This window comes from Canis lupus, chromosome 32 (assembly GCF_048164855.1).
Source record: "Canis lupus baileyi chromosome 32, mCanLup2.hap1, whole genome shotgun sequence".
NCBI classification, from domain to species: Eukaryota; Metazoa; Chordata; class Mammalia; order Carnivora; family Canidae; genus Canis; species Canis lupus.
In genome coordinates, this window is record NC_132869.1 from 21123262 (window position 1) to 21141304 (window position 18043).

Below are 18043 nucleotides of genomic sequence, written 5' to 3' on the forward strand. Positions count from 1 at the left end.
CATTGATTTAAAGCATCCCTCCTCCTCAAGTAACTTAAGACTTGAAGTGAAAAATAGCTTCTCTTCGAAACATGCTTTGAATATGTGATATAGTCAGCATTAATCTTGTATAGTATATATAGTATATTTTGGTCAGCAGACTTCATGTGAACATCATCTTATGGATCATATATCCCAGGGAGAGTTTAACCCCCTATTGAGCCTGAAAAGTGCAAGAGCCTCGAAAATAGGCATATAAATCAACTGTATTGTTTTAGGATTTCACTTTTTTTTTTTTTTTTTTTTAAGATCAGGGATTCTTTAATGAGTCAAGTTTTATGTACTGTTCTTCAGCTAAAGTAAAATACTAAAGTATGTGTGTTTTCTTTTTTTTCAGGGTCATCTTTCTGAAGGATTGGTTACTAAATGGTACAGGTCTCCACGTCTTTTACTGTCTCCTAATAATTATACTAAAGCCATTGATATGTGGGCTGCAGGCTGCATCTTTGCTGAAATGCTGACTGGTAAAACCCTCTTTGCAGGTTAGAAATTTTAAAATATTTGGAAAAAAAATATTTGGAAAAAATTACCTCAAAGAGAAATAATTTTGTATGTATCTATGAATCAAGATTTATATAAGATTTAACATAATTTATTATAGTCTGATACTAAAATGAAAAGATAAAATGGTGTTTTAATATTTTAAAAAGTTTAGAAACCGTATATTCACTGAATATATTCACTCAGCAAATTTAGTCAAAATTCTAGTGTTATTTTGTTTTTCTTCTTAAACATAATTTTTTATTTTTTAGACTCACAATACGTGTTGGTAATCTTAAATGATGCCTGAGTTGCCCAGTGTTGTCAGTGTTTGTTACTCTTAGTGAAAATTTTTAGCTGTCATTGGAAATCCAGTAATTCTTTGTCCTCTATCATCTCTGATGTCTGAACTGCCATATCCTGTCATCTGACTGCTGTGACCTTTCAGAAACAACCAAACAAGGAATTTTTTGCTGAGTTTGGTGCTATGAGGGAGTCTATAGAAGTATGAGAGAGAATTTAGTCCAACATAGGAAAGGGTGAATAGTCCATGAAAAATATCAAGTGTTGTAAAGCAAAGTAGGAGTCTGTATAAAATTATTTAGTGCAGAGTATAAGAGCTACAAGCTTAGAGTCTTCATCAATGATGGCTAAAACAAAAGGTATAATGGAGTAAAAAGATTTTTCATTACATAGGAATAGTGAAGAATTTTGGTGGGAGGAAGAGAGAGAGAATGGTACTATATAAATGAAGGTATGAGCCTGAATCAGTGAGAAAAGATTGATGAAAGAAATCATGTACATGCATGAATTAGTGAGAAAAGTTGGATGAAAAAAGCTGTCAAATAATGAACATACTTATGACTACTTAAGATGGAGCCAGAATACTTAGAAAAGTAGGCAGAGGAATTCCCATTCGGAAATAGGGTATTAAAGATTTTTTAGTTTGATAATTGACATGGTGGTGAATTAGGTCTTTTCTCCCTTTTGACGTTACTGTTTTTCTCTCTAACCAATCTTAGAATGACCCTCTCACCACTCCCAAATTGTGCTAAGAGCAGAAGAAAGGGAATGGAGCAGGATCTACTTACAAAAAAATATTAATTAAAAAAAAAGATAAGGGTACACAGAAAAGCATTATTGAAGAAAGGATGGTATCCATAAATGCCCTTGAATTTTTTTTTTAAAGAGCACTCAGCTTACATGACATTAACCAATCTTTTGTAGTTTTCCCCTTAAATTTATCTGAAATTTCTTCTGTGATGTGTGATAGTGATTGAATTTCCACTAGGCAGAGTGAGAAAATACCAGTGATTCCTGGAAACTAAATGGTTAAGTGGATTGAATTTTTTCCTAGGAACAATTAGAGTTTAAATTGCTAAAATTCAGGTACATTCCAACATACGTACAATAAATATCATATTACTTGTTGCTGCACATTTAAATAACATAATTTTGATCTTAAATCCATGTAAACTTTAAGCAACTAATGGGAATTGTTTGTGAAATGATTTGAAAGATCAAATTTTAGTTCCTTTCTACTGCTTTATTGGTAGATTTGTGAACCATTCAATAAAAGCATGTGGGAGATCTGTTTATTAGGTATAGGCCCCAAATGAACAGAACAAAAAGGCATGGACTAAGATGTCTAATAGCATCTAAAATTTAACCTACCCAAACTGAGCTCCTGATATTTCCCCCTCATATTTTTTCTGCTATCTTCCTCATCTTAGTAAACCAGATCCACTTTTTTAGATGCTGAGTCAAAAATCTTGGCTTCATAGAGATTCTATGGGTTCTTCCTTTGAAATATATTAAGACTTTTAACTACTTATTATTATCTCTATCACTACCCACCTTTTCATAGTTCAGTCAATTATGTCTCTCCTGGTCTCATGTAGGATTTTTTTTTTAAATATTTTATTTATTCATGAGAGACACAGAGAGGCAAAGACAAAGGCAGAGGCAGAAGCATGCTCCCCATGGGGAGCCCAATGTGGGACTTGATCCCCAGTACCCCAGGATCACGACCTGAGCCAAAGGCAGATGCCCAACCACTGAGCCACCCAGGTGCCCCCTCATGTAGGATTTAACTGCCTTTCTGCTTTAATATTTGCTGTCTGTAGCCTAGTTACCACATAGCAGCCATAAGAGTTCTCTGAAAACTAAATTAGAAAGTGTCATTTTTCTTCTTTAGACTCTGTCATGTCTCCCTATCAAATTCAGGATAAAGCAAACCCTTTGTATTTATTGTGTTACCACTCTTCATCTTCCAATACTTCCCAAGACTTCCAATACTTCCAAGACTTCATCTTCCAATACTTCCCCTGTGGCCACTGTATTTCAGCTACACTTAACCTAATTACTGTTTCTTTTTTTTTTTTTTTTAACATTTTATTTATTTATTCATGAGAGACACAGAGAGAGAGAGGCAGAGACACAGGCAGAGGGAGAAGCAGGCTCCATGCAGGGAGCCCGATGTGGGACTCGATCCCAGGACCCCAGGGTCATGCCTTGAGCCAAAGGCAGATGCTCAACCGCTGAGCCACCTAGGCATCCCTAATTACTGTTTCTTGGACACACCTAGCCCAATCTCCTCTGAACCTTTGCACCTTTTCCATCTTCCTGGAACTCCCTTCCTCCATTTGAATGCATGATGTGTTCTCCAACTTCCTCAGTTTTCAGCTTCTCAGTGATGCCTTCCTTGGTCATCCTGTATTAATTAGCAGTCCTCCCCTGAAAGTGCTGTTTATCCTCCCTGCTTAGTGTATTTTTCTTCATAACATTTGCTACATTTGACATAAATGTTGACAATTATTATCTATCTTCCTCTCCTAGATTGTAAGCTCCATGAAGGCAGGGACTTGGTCTCTTTTGTTTCACAGTTGTATTTTAAAGTGCCTTGCTTATAGCAGGTACTCAAGAAAAATGTAGAGGTTGAATGAATTCTAGAAATTCATGGAAAAGCAAACAATGTGTTTTTTTTTTTTTTCTAGTCACCATTTAGCTTAAAGTTCCCCCTATTATTTCTTGAATAGTGGTCCTGAAATGCTACCTGGAAAAAAAAAACTTGTTATGTAAATCTAGGCCAATATTCCATTTTACTGATGATGAAATGAAGTGATTACCATGCTAAGATTTCCAAAGATCTAGCCAGTTAATTAGTGGTATAGCCAAGACTAGAATCTACATCTTTTGAATCCAAATTTTTCACTATTTTGTGATACCTTAATATGAGGCTAAACTTAAAGGGTCAGTATCTTATAGAATCAAAGCAGTCAAAAGTAAATATGTCAGTGAGCAGAAATTGAAATAGATGTGCTTTTTGAGTAGATTGATGATATTCAAAGCAGAGAAACTTGCTGGTTAAGGATTCAGTTAACATCATTTTCTTCCCATTGGTCATGACAGTATTTAAGTTAATTTCTTATAGCCTTAGAATGTCTGTTGCCAAATAAGTGAATATTGAAGAATGTGTTTATTTATATTGTATTTGATGTTTATTTTATCTCACCAGGTGCACATGAACTTGAACAGATGCAGCTGATTTTAGAATCTATTCCTGTTGTACATGAGGAAGATCGTCAGGAGCTTCTCAGCGTAATTCCAGTTTACATTAGAAATGACATGACTGAGCCACACAAACCTTTAACTCAGCTGCTTCCAGGAATTAGTCGAGAAGGTATGGTTACTCAAGAGTAACCATTATGTAATGGGGTGTGTGTGAGTGTGCATGTGTGTGTGCATGCGCACTCATTCAGGTAGGATCTCTGTATCCCAAAAAGTCTTCAGACGCTATACTTTATCTAAAACTTCAGTGCTTTTCCCTTTTTGGTCTGGCTCTTAGGCTAGGATCTGGTTCTTTGTTCCTCTTAATGATTTTTCAGATTCCATAAAGTGTATCCCTCTCTTCTGGTTCTAACTCCCATCTTGGTTTTTCAGCTTACACCTCTGATATTATCTACTATAGACAAGCATCTACAATACTGTCCCTCACTGAGCTAAAACAGAGTCCTGTGAAGGTTATATGATAAGTGTGGATATGAATATGAATGTGACTTAGATATGGAAAAGTGAATTGAGTTGGGGGAAAGCAAAGTCTTCAGGGCAAGGGAGAGATGGGGGAAAGAGCAAAACTCTGTATGAGCAAACACATTACAATAAGAGTTTGTAGATTTGTGTTAATATTAGGTGCTAAATGTGAGAGTTTGTGCGAGCTTGAAAGAAGTAGAAACTTGGAGAGAATCAAAACTTTGTTGACCACTAAAGCAAATAATTTCAAGTCTCAGAGTGAAATGTCTTTAGGATTTGTTGCTATACATAATATACAAAAGTCTAACTCTTGTAGTAGTTACCTGTAATAAGATTTTTAAGATTTTATTTTTAAGTAATCTCTATACCCAACCATGGGGCTTGAACTCACACCCTGTGATTAGGAGTTGTATGCTTTACTGACTGAGCCAGACAGGTGCCCCAGTATAACATTTTTTTTAAGCAAGAGCGTTAGACATGAGAAACATCTTTCCTAAAAGTTGATTGTCTTACATATTTAAGAATTATTGTATTAAGACACATCAATGTCAGGATTGTATAGCTCTCTCATGAATCAACAAGTTTAGGGATATATAGATTTCTAAGCATCTTAAGCTTTGAATTATATAACCATTATACATATCACCCACTCTGATCATTATATGTGGTTCAGGTTATTATGTATCAAAGTGTTTTAAAATTGCACGTGTTTTGTGGTGCCTGGGTGGCTTAGTCGGTTAAGTGTCTGATTCTTGATCTAAGGGTTCAAGGTCCACGTTTAGTAAAAATACTAAAATTAGGTAGCAAGTGTTTTGAGAAAACTGGATGGCAAAATCATAATGACATTTTTTGTTTTTCTCAAATGTGCTTAAAACTCATATAGTGGATACCTAAGTAAAACGGAGGCAGATGTATTTAATTTCAGCAGGTTTTGCAGGATTCATTTTCACTAGTTCTATATTCCTAACTGGCCTTCAAGTGTATCTTCACAATCAGATTCCAATGCTGGTTTTCTTGCTCCTGATCTTGTAGCCACTGTCATGACATCCTTATTCATAACTGAACAGTAATCACATAGCATTTGACCATGCCTCAGAATCCTCTGTGGGAGCTCTTTATTTTTTTTATTTTTATTTTTTTAAGATTTTATTTATTCATGAGAGACACACACAGAGAGAGAGAGAGAGAGAGAGAGAGGCAGAGACACAGGCAGAGGGAGAAGCAGGCTTCATGCAGGGAGCCTGATGTGGGACTCGATCCTGGGACTCCAGGATCACGCCCTGGGCCGAAGGTAGGCGCCAAACTGCTGAGCCACCCAGGGATCCCTGTGGGAGCTCTTTAAAAATGCAGACTATTAGGTTAGAATTCAGAAGTAGAGTGGGGAGCAGAACATGTGTCTTTTAAAAAATTATTTATTTATTTAGGTTATGTATTAGAGAAAGGGCATGTGTGAACGGGGGTGGGCAGAAGGAGAGAGAAGCAGACTCCTCACTGAGCATGGGACCCAATATGGGGCTTGATTCTATGACCCTGAGATCATGACCTGAGGCGAAATCAAGAATCGGATGCTCAAACTGACTGAACCATCCAGGCATCCCACATGTGTATTTTTAAAACCCTTTACAGGTATGGCCCTGCTCAGCCAGGTTGAGGTACAAGAATAGCCTTGATTGCCTTTGGAGTCACTGTTGCTATTGCTGTGTCTTATCAAAAGAGGCAGGCTAGTAATATAGGACATTGCTGTCGAAGCATTTGCAGTCTAGCCAAATTTGAATCATCTTTTTCCCTACCTTCATTAGGATTGGGACCATATCTTAGCTGTGAGCCAATTTGAATATTTGGCTGACAGCTGGAATTATTCATAATGCATTGAATATATGTTTGATAATGGGTTAATTAACTATCAGGCAAAAGTTTTTGGTATTCATAAGTGGCAGAGCTATGCTCACATACAAGTCAATGCAGTTTTTAAATTCCTGAGACTAAAGATTTACTCTGTAGATATGCTCTACACCAGTTTCTTTTTGATTAATATTGGAGTTTTATTTGGGGGCAGAGCATATTATGAGGCAATGGGACTTATAATACATGTTCTTTTCTCACATGTTCATGGTCTCCAGAGGAAAAAAAAAAAAAAGAAGATTAAGTACATATGAATTAACACATTTATACAATTAGGAACCCTGGTGGTCTTTCATCTTTAGATGAAATCTCCTTTTTTCATTTTCCTCTGTACTTAACCTCTCATCTTCCCTTCCGCTGTAGTTTACCATGTATTTCTATATCTTAGTATACTTCAGCACCATCAAAGCAAATAGATTGATTTCCTTGAGTGCAGTGCTGGCCAATAGAACTTTCTGCAACTATGGAAATAGTCTGTATATGCATATTCTGCATGCACTTGGGAGCTCAGCTTGGCTAGTTTCTTACCTCTTCCTCTTCCTGCTGCCTACAGTTCCTAAATGCTAGGGATTTTAGAGTATATTCCTCTTGTGTGGCTGGATATATATCTCCCCTCTCTCTGAGAATGGTGATTGTGCTGGGTCAGCCCTTTATAACTGTTTTAGAGTCTCTCTTGCCTTGAGACACAAGAGCCCTGGACTAAGATGGACTCTTTTGCGAGAAAATCAATAATAGCTTGAGGTATTGTGAAATAAGTTACTAGATTAGGGAAATATAATAGGAGGGGGTAAAGAGGAGGAGTGGAAGAGGCCTCAGCCATGGGCCACTGAAGGGCATGAGTAGCAATGAGCCATAGGTTTCTTTAGTCTTTATTGGAATGATTTGAGGATTGAATAAGATAATGTATATGAAAGCACTTTGTAAAATATTAAAGGCTATAAAAAATTAGCTATTGTTTACATTAGTGAGAAATTTGGGAATTGAGACTAGTGTTCTTTCTAGAATATAGCTTAGTTTTAGAAAGAAGGACTGTCTTTTCCTGTGAGACAGAGGTAAGAATAAGAGGACAATATGACAGGCCATAGTGAAGAAGTAGGGATTGAGATAAATGTCAAGGGGGTTTAGGTATGATTAAGATTAAGAGCATAAAGAGATGGTGTGGAACATTGCTGAGCAGTAGCAAAGGCCAAATTGCAGTTCTACAATATGAATTTGTAGTGAGCTCTGTGTGTGTGTGTGTGTGTGTGTGTGTGTGTGTGTGTGGTTTTTGCATTGAGCTTTCATCAGTGCTGTATGGCTAGGAACAGGGAAAGTAGATGGAGCAAATGATTCAAAGTTGAGGGTTGGTGTAAATCATAAGGCATACAAGCGTGCGGTGGTATAAGGACAACCTTCAGGCTGAAGACAGGTGTTGTTCAGGATGAGTTAGGTGCTTATGAGCTAAGTTAGTGGGAAGAATTGGGTATGTGATAGGTAACTTCCAAAGCCCTAAAATGAACAAGTGCATTTGTGTAATATGTTGGAGTGTGATTGATGTGAAACAGAGATCAACAAATTAGTACAACAGCTCGTCAGTGAGGTAAGGGAAGGAAAGGGTAAATGATTTTCTATTAAGCACTAGACGCTATGCTTTACATTTAATTTTATACCTTTTAAGATATCTGTCTATATATCCATTTTGTACATGAAGAGACTAAAGTTCAGCAAGTTTAAGTAAACCCTTTACAGCTAGTAATTCATTTAAGCTAGTGAGTTGCAGAGCTGAGATTATGACCTATAGTATTAGGTTGAACCATGTGAAATTGCTGTTCTTTGACCATTTTTGACTGACAAAAATAGAAGTTTCATATGGTTCAACCTAATATATTCTTTTACTTTGTAACTGACCATAGTATGAAACCATAGTATGAGATTTCAAATATGTACTGTATTGAGTGAATGTCTTTACTTTTTAATCTATAAATCGGGTAAATTTTATTCTCTGATAAACTTAAGTTTTTAATTGTATAATCCCTTTTTTTGCTTCTTTGGTTGATGACCTCTAATACAGTTAAGATGTATTATCCCTTTCTTTTGCAGCACTGGATTTCCTGGAACAAATTTTGACATTTAGCCCAATGGATAGGTTGACAGCAGAAGAAGCGCTTTCCCATCCTTACATGAGCATATATTCTTTTCCAATGGATGAGCCAATTTCAAGTCATCCTTTTCATATTGAAGATGAAGTTGATGATATTTTACTTATGGATGAAACTCATAGTCACATTTATAACTGGGAAAGGTAAATTGATCCTAAGTTAGAAAAATACCATTTATTGTATTTTCACAATGCACATACTATATAATTATGGCTCATTTATTGTATTTTCAATAAACCGTAATGCAGTAAGTTTTATTTTTAAATTACATATGACAAAACGGTGTAGATGTCTTCAAAATTTAATGATGGTCTCTTTGGGTTTGTGCTAAACTTATAATATCTTTGAATAGCCTTTATGTAATTTAAATATTTAATAGTTAACTGGTTAGGATATACATAATGGGAAAATGTAAATTCTACTTTGAAATATGTCTAAGCTGTTAAGGCATGTTTAGTTAACAAATATAAGGTCCTTTAAACTTGAGAGTTGAAGGTTAGAAATCTGAACCCTTTTAAACTATTGCTTTTATAAATGCCACAATTTTTTTTTAAGATGTTGGATGACAAGACTGATCCTTATCCAAATAGATATCTTCATAATGGCTCAAATTTTATGTAAAATCTCTTATACCTTAGAATAGAAATTATTTTGTTTCATGGTACATGCTGTTCAAATCTATTTTCCTAATGACACAAAATTAATCTTGGGCTCAGTATAAGGGACTCTTCTATTTTGAATAGTAGAAAATATCAAAACAGGTAACATTATACATTTTATTTTTTATTTTTATTTTTTTAAAGATTTTATTTATTTATTCATGAGAGAGAGAGAGAGGCAGAGACACAGGCAGAGGGAGAAGCAAGCTCCATGCAGGGAGCCTGACGTGGGACTCGATCCCGGGACTCCAGGATCAGGCCCTGGGCTGAACGTGGTGCTAAACCACTGAGTCACCAAGGCCGCCCAACATTTTACATTTTAGTTCAAAATTCCACCCCCGCCCCCCCAGCTTTCTTTTAGGATTTCTAAGTTTCCAGGGAAATTTAGATACAATTTTGCTACAAAGTAGGATTGTAGCATGTAATCATAAATCAATATTATTATTTTGAAAGATTTTGTTAATTTTAGAGAGTATGTGTGGAGGAGCTGCAGAGGGGGAGGAGGAGGAGAAAGAATCTTTCAGGCAGACTACGTACTGAGCGCACAGCCCTTTATGGGGCTTGATCTCACAACCCCAAAGATCATGACATGAGCTGAAACCAAAAGTCTGAATGAAGCTCAACCCACAGAGTCACCCAAGCTCCCCATGTATCAATATTTTTTAAAATCTTCGGGTAATTTTGATATTTAGCCAGGTGTCAGAGTTATGAATGACAGTCTTAAAACTTTAGAATTTCATATATTTCTATGTTTAAAAGAACAGTATTTTAAAATTAAATAAGTAGTTAATATTAAAATTAATTTGTTTAGTTATTGCATTTTTTCCCCTCCTAAAAAGTTGAGGTATTTGTACATTTACATGTCTGGCAATGACCTGTTGGTCCACATGAACATTTCTACTGTCAACATATAGTTCTTTCATACATACTCAAATGTCTTCCAGTCTCTTTTCTAGGCCTTCCTCCCCATCCCCCAGCTGTGTGCGTCTGTGTCTCAGTCTGCCTCTACTTGGGCATGGAATGGTCACCTTGCTCTGATGTGTCAATAAGAGAATATCACATTCAGTAGTACATATACATGGAGAAGTTTTTTTTTCTATTCATGAACTCCAGCAAAGCATTCCTCATGTTCTAGTCTGACTTGTTACCAGGAGAGTGAAAATCTGTAGGAGACCTGATTGAGATTAGAGATAGCCACAATCCCTGATTGAGATTTTGTGGACACAGAGTATTTTTTCTTTGTATGAAACTGTTAGAATTGAACATAGACATGCCAGCTACTCAGATGTTTATCTGCATTTGTGTTTGAAGGTAAATGAAAAATAGAATAGAGAAAAGACGGAGTAAATGTGAAATGATCTTTGGTCTTAAAATTTAAGAATGGAAGACTCAGAATTTTACTGTAATTATGTTTCATTGGTAATTACCAAAATTGCCTCATATTACGTTATTTAGTAACAGATCTTACCTATCCATTAAAATTATGAGCTATACTCCTATTGTCCCTCCATAGACCTAGCAGAGTGCTTTCACCTAAAAGGCGCTCAGTGAATTTGAAAAAGAAATCCTATACCTGGACTAACAGTGATGCATTAATTTTTTCAGGTACCATGATTGTCAATTTTCAGAGCATGATTGGCCTATACATAACAACTTTGATATTGATGAAGTTCAGCTTGACCCAAGAGCTCTGTCTGATGTCACTGATGAAGAAGAAGTACAGGTTGATCCTCGAAAATATTTGGATGGAGATCGTGAAAAGTATTTGGAGGATCCTGCTTTTGATACCAATTATTCTACTGATCCTTGTTGGCAGTACCCAGATCATCATGAAAACAAATACTGTGATCTGGAGTGTAGCCATACGTGTAACTACAAAACAAGGTCATCATCATATTTAGATAACTTAGTTTGGAGAGAGAGTGAAGTTAACCATTATTATGAACCCAAGCTTATTATAGATCTTTCCAATTGGAAAGAACAAAGCAAAGAAAAGTCTGATAAGAAAGGCAAGTCAAAATGTGAAAGGAATGGATTGGTTAAAGCCCAGATAGCTCTAGAGGAGGCATCACAGCAACTGGCTGAGAAAGAAAGGGAAAAGAATCAGGGATTTGACTTTGATTCCTTTATTGCAGGAACTATTCAGCTTAGTTCACAACATGAGCCTACTGATGTTGTTGATAAATTAAATGACTTGAATAGCTCAGTGTCCCAACTAGAATTGAAAAGTTTGATATCAAAGTCAGTCAGCCGAGAAAAACAGGAAAAGGGAATGGCAAATTTGGCTCAGTTGGAAGCCTTATACCAATCTTCTTGGGATAGCCAGTTTGTGGGTGGTGGGGAGGACTGTTTTCTCATAAATCAGTTTTGTTGTGAGGTGAGGAAGGATGAACAAATTGAGAAGGAAAACACTTACACCAGTTATTTGGACAAGTTCTTTAGCAGGAAAGAGGATACTGAAATGCTAGAAACTGAGCCAGTAGAGGATGGGAAGCTTGGAGAGAGAGGAAATGAGGAAGGGTTTCTGAACAACAGTGGGGAGTTCCTCTTTAACAAGCAGCTCGAATCCATAGGCATCCCGCAGTTTCACAGTCCGGTTGGGTCCCCACTTAAGTCAATACAGGCCACCTTAACACCTTCTGCTATGAAATCTTCCCCTCAGATCCCTCATAAGACATACAGCAGCATTCTGAAACATCTGAACTAAAACACTCAGCAGACATTTCTCTTTGTATGCTTCATGAAATGTGTTTTGTCTTTTTTATTACTAGTGTTTCATTTTTTTTACTTGAATCATATGGTGTCATTTAGAAAGGATTTTATTAGTTCTTGGTTTTTAAAATCCAGACTTTTTTTTCTACATGTGAGATGGTTTTCATTTTAACTGGCATGTCGTTTGCACACAAAAATAAAGAGTAGAGCAAAATAATGCAATGCAGGAGGAGACAAAAGAAATGCACTAAGACAAGTAAAAAACATTCTCTCATAGAACAATGATCTGTTTTACAGGAAACAAAATCTTGCCTTGAAATTTACACAGTGAGACTGTACATAATTGCATGAAAATATCTATTTTTTTCCTAAGACATTTTTCATTCATGAGTATTTTCAAGTTTTTCATACTGTACACATTTCTTAAAACACATGATACCAGCAGCAACTGAAAATGAATGCCGAATTTGGTACACATGTGTTATCTACCTCAAGGTAACAAAAGTATGTGGCAAAACATAGACCACCCATAGTGCTTCACATATGCACTTCTATTTAGCCAGCGTTTATTGTAGTAAACTATTCTTAATAAGATTCACGCACCGTTTATAAATGTTCTGGTATGCATTCTTTATAGTGAAGTGTTACTACATCACATCTTATTTATTTTAGCAAATCAGTATATTTTCTGTATTTAATTATAAAAAGTTAACTTAGTTTTTGAAATTTATTTGCAAATACACTTTTTCCATTTGGCACTATGGTTTGTTGCCTACTTAAGCTGAATATATAATGTCAGCTCATCCTAAGGCTGTCCACGTACTTAATTTACTTAAGTATTCATTTTAAGTAAAGCGCTCACTGTGTATAGGAATTTGTATTTTGGAGGTGCTTGATCTATCTACAAAGAAACATTAGGAATTACTTTATTATAAAATGCTCCTAGAAGTCTTAACTGTGTTTATTTTTAAAAAAAAAAAACTGTAATGTTAGACTTGTGTGCATGGAAGTAATTAAGGTACATCATTATTGTAGTTTAAAAGTTGTACATGATAAGACATATTTTGTTTTTACTGTATGTTTTTACTGAATGATCTCTTCCCCATCCCAAGGCAAGCATGAATAAAATTAGGTTAAATGTAGCATGTGGCATTGCAGTCTCTTAGAATTCGTTTCATCTATTTTATTTTATTGAATACTGTCTGTATCTTTGGTTATCCTGTTCAAAGAAAAGGACAAATAAAACATGGCCAGCGAATATGGCTCCTGTCGAACTCTTTAGGTAATGCAGATTACCTGCTAGAAAGAATAAAAATCACTAGCAAAACCTTTATTTGATTCCACTTTTTGGCATCTTTAAGTTGTGTCTGTATTTTAAGCTATTTTAGGTTAAACAGCTTAAAAGAAGGTTCTTGGTCCACGCGGAAACCTCTTGTTGATTTGCCTTCACACGTTAATATGGAATAAGGCTTTATATATTTCAAAGCTATCAGATGCATGTGGAAGCTTTGAAGGACAGACAGAGGAGCCTCCTTAAGTGTATTTGGTTTACAGTACATCATCCTTCCTTTGATCAAGAACTTGTCTGTTTACCTATCCAAATATAAAACCCTTTTTCCTTTACCCTCACTTTTCTCTTTGTCTTCCATCCTTGTTTTATATAAAACCAGTTCTATTAATATCCAGACTTCTACCTTCCCAGTGACCTATTCATTGATTTCATTTGGATTCACAGACCTTTAAAAATACAACTATTTTCTGGCTGAATATCCTAGTCATGTGTTGTGAGTTTAAATACACACTCCAATTACCTTTAAGAAAAAAAGAAAGAAAACTCTTAGAGTGGAAGATTTCAGGTTTTCACCATTAGATATATTAAGCTGTGGATTTCGATATGGCCTTTATTGTTTTAAAGTAGTTTCCTTCTGTTCCTACTTTGTCGAGTGTTTTTTAATTCATGAAAAGGTGGTGAATTTTGTTGAAATGCTTTTATTGCATATATTGAGGTAATCCTGTGATTTTTGTCTTTATGTGGTGAATTACACTGATCATTTTTCATATGTTGAACTATTCTTATGTTCCAGGAATCCCACTTGGTTCTGATTATGTAATCCTTTTAATGTGCTGTTGGATTTGGTTTGCTTAGTGTTTGAGATTTTTTTTTTTTTTCCAGGGTTTTTTTATCAGTACTCATTAGGGTTATTGGTCTGTAGTTTTCTTGTAACACATTTGTCTAATTTTGGTATCAGGTTAATGCTGGCCTCAGAATGACTTTGGAAGTATTCCCTCCTCAATTTTTTGGAAGAGTTTGAGAACAATTCTTTAACTGTGTGATAGACTTCTCTAGTGAAACCATCTTGTCCGGTGCTTTTCTTTGTTGAGAGATTTTTTTTTTTTTAAGATTTTATTTATTTATTCATGAGAGACACAGAGTAAGAGAGAGAGAGAGAGGCAGAGACACAGGCAGAGGGAGAAGCAGGCTCCACGCAGGGAGCCCGACGTGGGACTCGATCCCGGGACTCCAGGATCAGGCCCTGGACTGAAGGCAGTGCTAAACCACACTAAGCCACCCGGGCTGCCCGAGAGATTTTTTTATTGATTCAATCCTTACTGGTTAAAGTCTGTTCAGATATCTAACTTCTTCACAGTTCACTCTTGGTAGGTTGCAGGTTTCTAGAAATTTGTCCATTTCCTCTAGATTATCTAGTTTGTTGGCATATAATTGTTTATCATAGTCTCTATGATCCCATTTTGTTTCTGTATCAGTTGTAATGTGTCCTCTTTTCTGATTTATGTTGAATGTTTTCTCTTTTTTTCTTAGTGTAGCTAATAGTCTGTTGTTTGGTTGATATATTCTCCATTTCTGCTCTAATTTTTATTTCCTTCCCTCTGATAATTTGAGGGGTTTTTTTTTGTCCTTTTTCTAGTTCTTTGAGGTGATTTGAGGTCTTTTTTTAAGGTAGACTTTATTTTTATTTATTTTTATTTATTTTATTTTTTTCATATTCCTGTTTTTTATTTTTTAATTTATTTTATTTTTTTAATAAATTTATTTTTTATTGGTGTTCAATTTGCCAACATATAGAATAACACCCAGTGCTCATCCCGTCAAGTGCCCACCTCAGTGCCCCTCACCCAGTCACCCTCCCCCCCCCCCCCCCCCCCCCCCCGCCCACCTTCCCTTCCACCACCCCTAGTTTGTTTCCCAGAGTTAGGAGTCTTTCATGTTCTGTCTCCTTTTCTGATATTTCCCACTCACTTTTTCTCCTTTCCCCTTTATTCCCTTTCACTATTTTTTATATTCCCTAAATGAATGAGACCATATAATGTTTGTCCTTCTCCAATTGGGTAGACTTTACTTTTAGAGCAAGTTTTAGGTTCACAGCAAAATTAAGCACAATGTATAAAGATTTTTGATATGCCTACTCCCCTCCCTGCACATGCATAGCGTCCTGCATCTTCTACATCTCTTATCAGAGTGGTAACATATGTTAAAATCGACGAACCTTGATTGACACATTATTATCACCCAAAGTCCATAGTTCACATCGGGTTTACTCTTAATGTTGTACATACTGTACATTTAGATAAGTATAATGACATGTATCCACCCTTTTAGTATCATACAGAGTAGTTTCACCACCCTAAAAATCCTGTGCTCTGCCTACTTGCCCCTTCCTCCTCCTCCCTTAGCCCCAGGCAACCATTGGTCTTTTATTCCCTCCATACTCTTGCCTTTTCCAGAATGTCATGTGGTTCGGATCATAGAGTATGCAAGCCTTTTCTGATTGGCTTCTTTCACTTAGTCACATGCGTCAGTTTGCTTGACTGTGTCTCATAAGTCTCGTAAGTCTCTAGACTTTTCACTTTTGTTGTTTTTTATGTCCTTCTGACTTGATAACTTTAAATGAACGGCCTTTGAGTTCACTGATTGCTGGATGGTGTCTGATGTTGATTCCCTCTAGTGATTTTTTCAGTTCGATTTTTGTATTCAGCTCCAGAATTTCTATTCATTTTTACATATATGTATAGTTTTGATATCTTTGTTGTTTTCTCATTTTGGTCGCACATGGTTTTGCTGATTTTGTGAAGTTCCTATTGGTATTCTCTTGTAGCACATTAAGCTGCTTTAAGACAATTGTTTTGAATTCTCAACAGGTAACTCCTAGATCTTCTTTTCTTTTTGGTCACTGTGGAGATTTATTTTGTCTTTTGATTGGGCCATGTTTCCCTGTTTATGTACCTTGTTATTTTTTGTTGTGATTTTTGCTTTTGAAAAAATAGCCACCTCTGCTTAGGATTGCTTTATACTGGGGAAGATCTTCACCATTCATCCCAGCTAGAGTTTCTGGGGGCATCTCAAACTTTGTATGGGCATGTGTCATCTCTGTACTTTGTGTAATCCAGCCCCTTCCTCATCCCAGGTTTGACAGTTCTAGCTCAGGGGGTTGTCGCCCCTTGCTCTGCCAAGAGTCTGAGGTATTGTAGGTTCTCTGGCACTGCAGCAGCCCACAAGCTTTCTTGTGTTCTCAGTGACCGCCAGGCATCCAAAGTACTGTTGTGAGTCAGGCCAGACTGGAGCGAGTTTCTTGGGGAACCCTGCAAATCTGGAACACTGGGTGATCATTCTGTTTTTCTCTTTCCCTTTCAAGGGAGAAGCTGTGAGGTGGGCTTTTCCTCCCAATCATGAGCTATGCTGGCACCAGGGCAGGAGGTGGGGGGAAGGGACTGACATGGTTGAAATGAAACCTCTTTTCTTACCCATTTCAGTGCACCTGTTCTTAGCTTTGAGATTGTCTTGAAAACTGTGACTTCCTAATTGGTTTCTAGAGTTTTCATAAAGGAGACCATACTAAGTCTTTTTGTTAAGTCAGTGTTTCTGTGGGGTGGTGAGTTTTGGGGCTTCCTGTTCTGCCATCTTATGTTTAAAAATAATTTACTTTAAAAAAATTTACTTTTTATGTATTTATTTATTTTTAAATATTTTATTTATTTATTTATTCATGAGAGACAGAAGCATAGGCAGAGGGAGAAGCAGGCTCCTCTCAGGGAGCCAGATGGGGGACTCAATCCCTGGACCCAGGATCAGGCCCTGAGCCGAAGGCAGATGCTCAACCACTAAACCACCGAGGCATCCCAATAATTTATTTTTTTAAATGACTAGGTTTGTCATGTTACTGAACTAATGTGGTATTACAATTTTTAGAGCTATTTCTTAAGCTTCAATATTAGGCTTAATTTGGAGCCAGTAGACTTCCCCACCCTCCCACTCCCACACTTTGTTTTTTACATGCAATTTCAAGTATATAGAAGAAGTGTGGAATTTTTTTAAAAAGCGTATATATATCACTTGCTTTGTTAGCTCATCTAGTGTTGACTTGCATCAGATAAACACCTACAGGTATAATTGAATCCCTTTGTTTAACCCTCCCACATTACATTTTCCTACCTCTCCTCAGAGGTAAACACTTTGCTGAATTTTATTCTAATGCAGTTTTATACTTTCACTATATGTGATTTTGTAAATAATATTTTTACATGTTCTAAAATTCCATATGGCATATTGTTCACATCTTCAACTTGCATTTTTGACTCAATGTGTCTCTGAAATTTAACTATGTTGATACATGTAGCTCTAATTCCATTTTCATTGCTGTGTTGCAATGTTTTTATCCACTTCTTGATCATTTTTATTCACATTTTATTCAAAATGACATTTGTTTTCAAAATTTTGTTCCTAAACATGCTTGCAGTGAGAATTTTTGTGAACATGTATAAGACTATCTTTAGGGTATAGATCTAGTTGCTGGGTCCCAGAGAATACATATCTTCAAGTCTATGTGATGCCATATTGCTGTCCAAAATGATTGTACTGATTTACACTCCTGCCAACAGTATATGAGAGTTCTTATTCATCCACACCCTCCCACACAGGAAACCAAGTCTTTTCCATTCAATTAATCTTAGCAGGCTTGCCATGTGTCATTTACTTTAGCTACAATAGGAATCAGACTTTCTAATTCCAAACAACGGCATGACAGCTGTGGTTACACCTTAGGGAACCTTACACAGCCACTTCGA

The 18043-nt window shown here is 36.3% G+C and overlaps 1 protein-coding gene across 6 annotated transcripts in view; it reads left to right on the forward strand.

Annotated features, from left to right (window-relative positions):
- The window catches only part of MAPK6 (mitogen-activated protein kinase 6), a 36233-nt gene extending 23013 nt beyond the window's left edge, over positions 1–13220 (forward strand). For all 6 annotated transcript variants that reach the window (XM_072808535.1, XM_072808532.1, XM_072808537.1 and 3 more), the window contains 4 exons: positions 377–521; positions 4037–4201; positions 8533–8734; positions 10856–13220. In XM_072808535.1, the coding sequence (XP_072664636.1) occupies positions 377–521; positions 4037–4201; positions 8533–8734; positions 10856–11957 (1614 nt within the window). In that variant the 3' untranslated portion in view covers positions 11958–13220. The remainder of the gene's footprint in view (positions 1–376; positions 522–4036; positions 4202–8532; positions 8735–10855) is intronic.
- The last annotated feature ends 4823 nt before the right edge of the window (positions 13221–18043 follow it).